Source organism: Elephantulus edwardii, unplaced genomic scaffold (assembly GCF_000299155.1).
Source record: "Elephantulus edwardii isolate Elephantulus edwardi_28Jun2011 unplaced genomic scaffold, EleEdw1.0 scaffold00410, whole genome shotgun sequence".
In the NCBI taxonomy this organism is placed as follows: domain Eukaryota; kingdom Metazoa; phylum Chordata; class Mammalia; order Macroscelidea; family Macroscelididae; genus Elephantulus; species Elephantulus edwardii.
In genome coordinates, this window is record NW_006400160.1 from 194462 (window position 1) to 197673 (window position 3212).

The 3212-nt window shown below is 54.7% G+C and overlaps 1 protein-coding gene across 1 annotated transcript in view; it reads right to left on the reverse strand.

The window, feature by feature from the left end:
- The window catches only part of ASMTL (acetylserotonin O-methyltransferase-like), a 22982-nt gene that overhangs the window by 2448 nt on the left and 17322 nt on the right, over positions 1-3212 (reverse strand). Inside the window, exons 9-12 of the mRNA XM_006902417.1 lie at positions 2397-2559; positions 1881-2065; positions 1296-1428; positions 578-721 (exon numbers count right to left, since the gene is read on the reverse strand). Coding sequence (XP_006902479.1) covers positions 578-721; positions 1296-1428; positions 1881-2065; positions 2397-2559 — 625 coding nt within the window. The remainder of the gene's footprint in view (positions 1-577; positions 722-1295; positions 1429-1880; positions 2066-2396; positions 2560-3212) is intronic.

The following is a 3212-nucleotide window of genomic DNA, read 5'->3' on the forward strand; positions in this document are numbered from 1 at the left end:
ACACACACACACACACACACACACACAGATAATATATAGAGACATATTCACAATCTACACCACACATACACACACACACACATAATATATAGAGACATATTCACAATCTATACCACACAAACACACACACACACACACACACACAGATAATATATAGAGACATATTCACAATCTACATCACACACACACACACACAGAGATAATATAGACATATTCACAAGCTACAACACACACACACACACACACACACACACAGATAATATATAGAGACATAGTCACAATCTACACCACACACACACACACACACACACACACAGACACACAGACACACAGACACAGATAATATATAGAGACATATTCACAATCTATACCATACACACACACACACACACAGATAATATATAGAGACATATTCACAATCTACACCACACACACACACACACACGCTTCAGCAACCCACAGGAAACAGGCCGACCCCCCCCATACACACACATCCACGCTCCTCCCCCACACCTTGTACACCTGGAAAGGTGTGCGAGGCACTAGCAGGTGACAGGACACCTGCATCCCACCTTACCTGGCACGAAGCTGACCCGTGCTGTGTGCGGACCAGCAGGGAGGAGGCTGGGGGCGAATTCTATGACCTCAGGCAGGTCCATCACGGCCACCTGCATGCGTGGGTACTCCCTGGCAAGGCCGAGGGCCAGCGCCCCCGTGGAACCTGCAGAAGGAAAGTCAGTTGCTGGCATGGTTCCTCTCCAGTGGCCGGGAACATTATAAGAAGTCTGTCTAGGACACAGTGTAAAGTGAGGACACGGGTGTGGAACAGGACAAGAGAGGGTCTCAGAGGATGCAAGCAGAGGAGGATGAGGATGCAGGGCCCAGGACAACATCCAGAGGGCAGAAGTACAGCCTGTATCTTTCTTTCCCGCTGAGGGATGACAGGTGTGAGGGCTGGCGCTGCGGCAGCCATGTGGCGCCTTGAGGAAGAAGCACGTGGCAGGGCTGGGGAAAGGAGAGCTGGAAGTGATGAGGGTCACTGAAGGGCACAGGCCACCAAGGGACCTGGAACACCCTCTTGCAGGGCCCAGGACGACATCCAGAGGGCAGAAGTACAGCCTGTATCTTTCTTTCCTGCTGAGTGATGACAGGTGTGAGGGCTGGCGCTGCGGCAGCCATGTGGCGCCTTGAGGAAGAAGCACGTGGCAGGGCTGGGGAAAGGAGAGCTGGAAGTGATGATGGTCACTGAAGGGCACAGGCCACCAGAGGGACCTGGAACACTCCCTCTGACGCACCTCCGAGGTGGCAGGCGGAGGTGAAGGAGGAGAGGTCGAAGGCAGTGGCAACAGCGTGGGCGCTCGGCTGGGTGAAATCATTCAGGGCACGGAGACACTGGAGCTGCTCCTCTTTGCTCCTGCAGAAGGGGTCCTGCAATGTGATGGGCACTTACAAAGGGGTGGAAAGGGCTCCCCAAGGTCCCCAACCGGTGTCGCTCCAGGGGGTAGCCTGGGGGTGCCTTCACCTGTATCCCCTCTCACAGAATCTTTGGGTATAGTAGTCCAGTGCTTAACCATCTTCATCGCCAATGTTCACAGACATTTGCAAGCCCCAAACCTAAATCAGCCACTGAGTTTATTCTGACTCCCAGGACAGAGCAGAGCTGCTGGGTTTCTGAGGGTTTGAATCTTTCCAGAAGCAAACGGCCTCCGCTTTCTCCCTCAGGAGCGGCTGCTGGCTTCAAACCCCTGACCTTGTGGTGAGCAGCTGGATGTGTCCCCCCCTGTGCCAGGCTTCCCTCCGCACCTGCACTGCATTCTGCATAGCCACATGTGGGCTATCACCCATGTCCTGGGGTATCCCCCATGTGCTGGTACCTTTACCTGGAAGAGGAGGTCAGCATAGCTTGCCGACACCCGGCAGAGCTGGTCGGAGCCCTCTCGGACGGCGGCCTCCAGGCGAGTGAAACGGTCCCAGACGTGGTCACTGCAGAGAGCAATGAGGCTATGCAGGCAGCTGGGGCTCTGGGAGGTCAGGAAGAGGGTCGCGGCCTCCGAGTTGGTGTAACCTGAGAGGAACGGACATTCTCCCTCTCTCCGTACGCGAAGCAGAGGATTGCTGGGAGTCCCAGTGGACTCAAGGACTCCAAACACCAACACCAACACCACACAGATGTTCTCACCTGTGCTGATGGCATCCCTAATTGTTTATGATTGTCAATTGGGTGGGGGTTTTTTTCTGGTTTCCATAGAGATCACCCTTGTATCAGGAAGGGGGCCATCTCTGCTCATTGTCTGCACCTTTGTCTACAAACTGTCTCTCCTTCAGGACTGGAGTGGGCAGAGAGAAGAGCCCCCCGATCTCCCACCCGTGGTGGCAAATCTCAGGTGTCCCCGCACCTTGCTCCGTCCTGTCCAGCAGCCTCAGCTCAGTGCACTTGTCCAGCAGCCACTCGGTGCCCTCCTCAGAGGTATCCACGTGGCGGGCGATGTCCACGGCTGGCAGGACCACCCCATCCTTCAGGAGATCAAAAACCTTCAGTCTGCAGGCCGTGAACAGGACCTGTCCACAGGGAGAGAGAGAAAGAGATGGGGACAGGGTGACTAGGACACGAGGGGTCACAGTACTTGGGGCGTGAGTCCAGACTGGTCAGAGAGAGACACAGGGAGAAAGGGAGAAGGAGAGGGAGAGGGAGAGAGAGAGACAGACAGAGAGACAGAGACAGACAGAGACAGAGACAGACAGAGAGACAGAGAGAGAAGAGAGACAGAGACAGAGAGAGAGACAGAGACAGAGAGAAAGACAGAGAGAGAGACAGAGAGACACAGAGAGAGAGAGACAGAGAGAGAGAGAGAAAGGGGGGGCTCGAACCCAAGAGGTCACAGTGCGTGGGGTGTGAGTCCAGACCAGTCACAGAGAGAGGGGGACAGGGTCACCTAGGACCTGAGAGGTCATGGTGCATGAGGCATAAGTCCAAAATACTCACAGAGAGAAAGGGACAGGGTGACTTGCACCAGAGAGGTCACAGTACATGGGGTGTGAATCTAGACTGGTCACAGAAAGAGATGGGGATGGGGTTACCAGGACCTGAAGGCTCATGGTGCATGAGACATGAGTCCAGACTTGTCACAGAGAGAGAGGGACATAGTCAGCTAGGACCTGAGGGGTCATGGTGCATGGGGCCCGAATCCAGACTGGTGAGAGAGAGAGAGAGA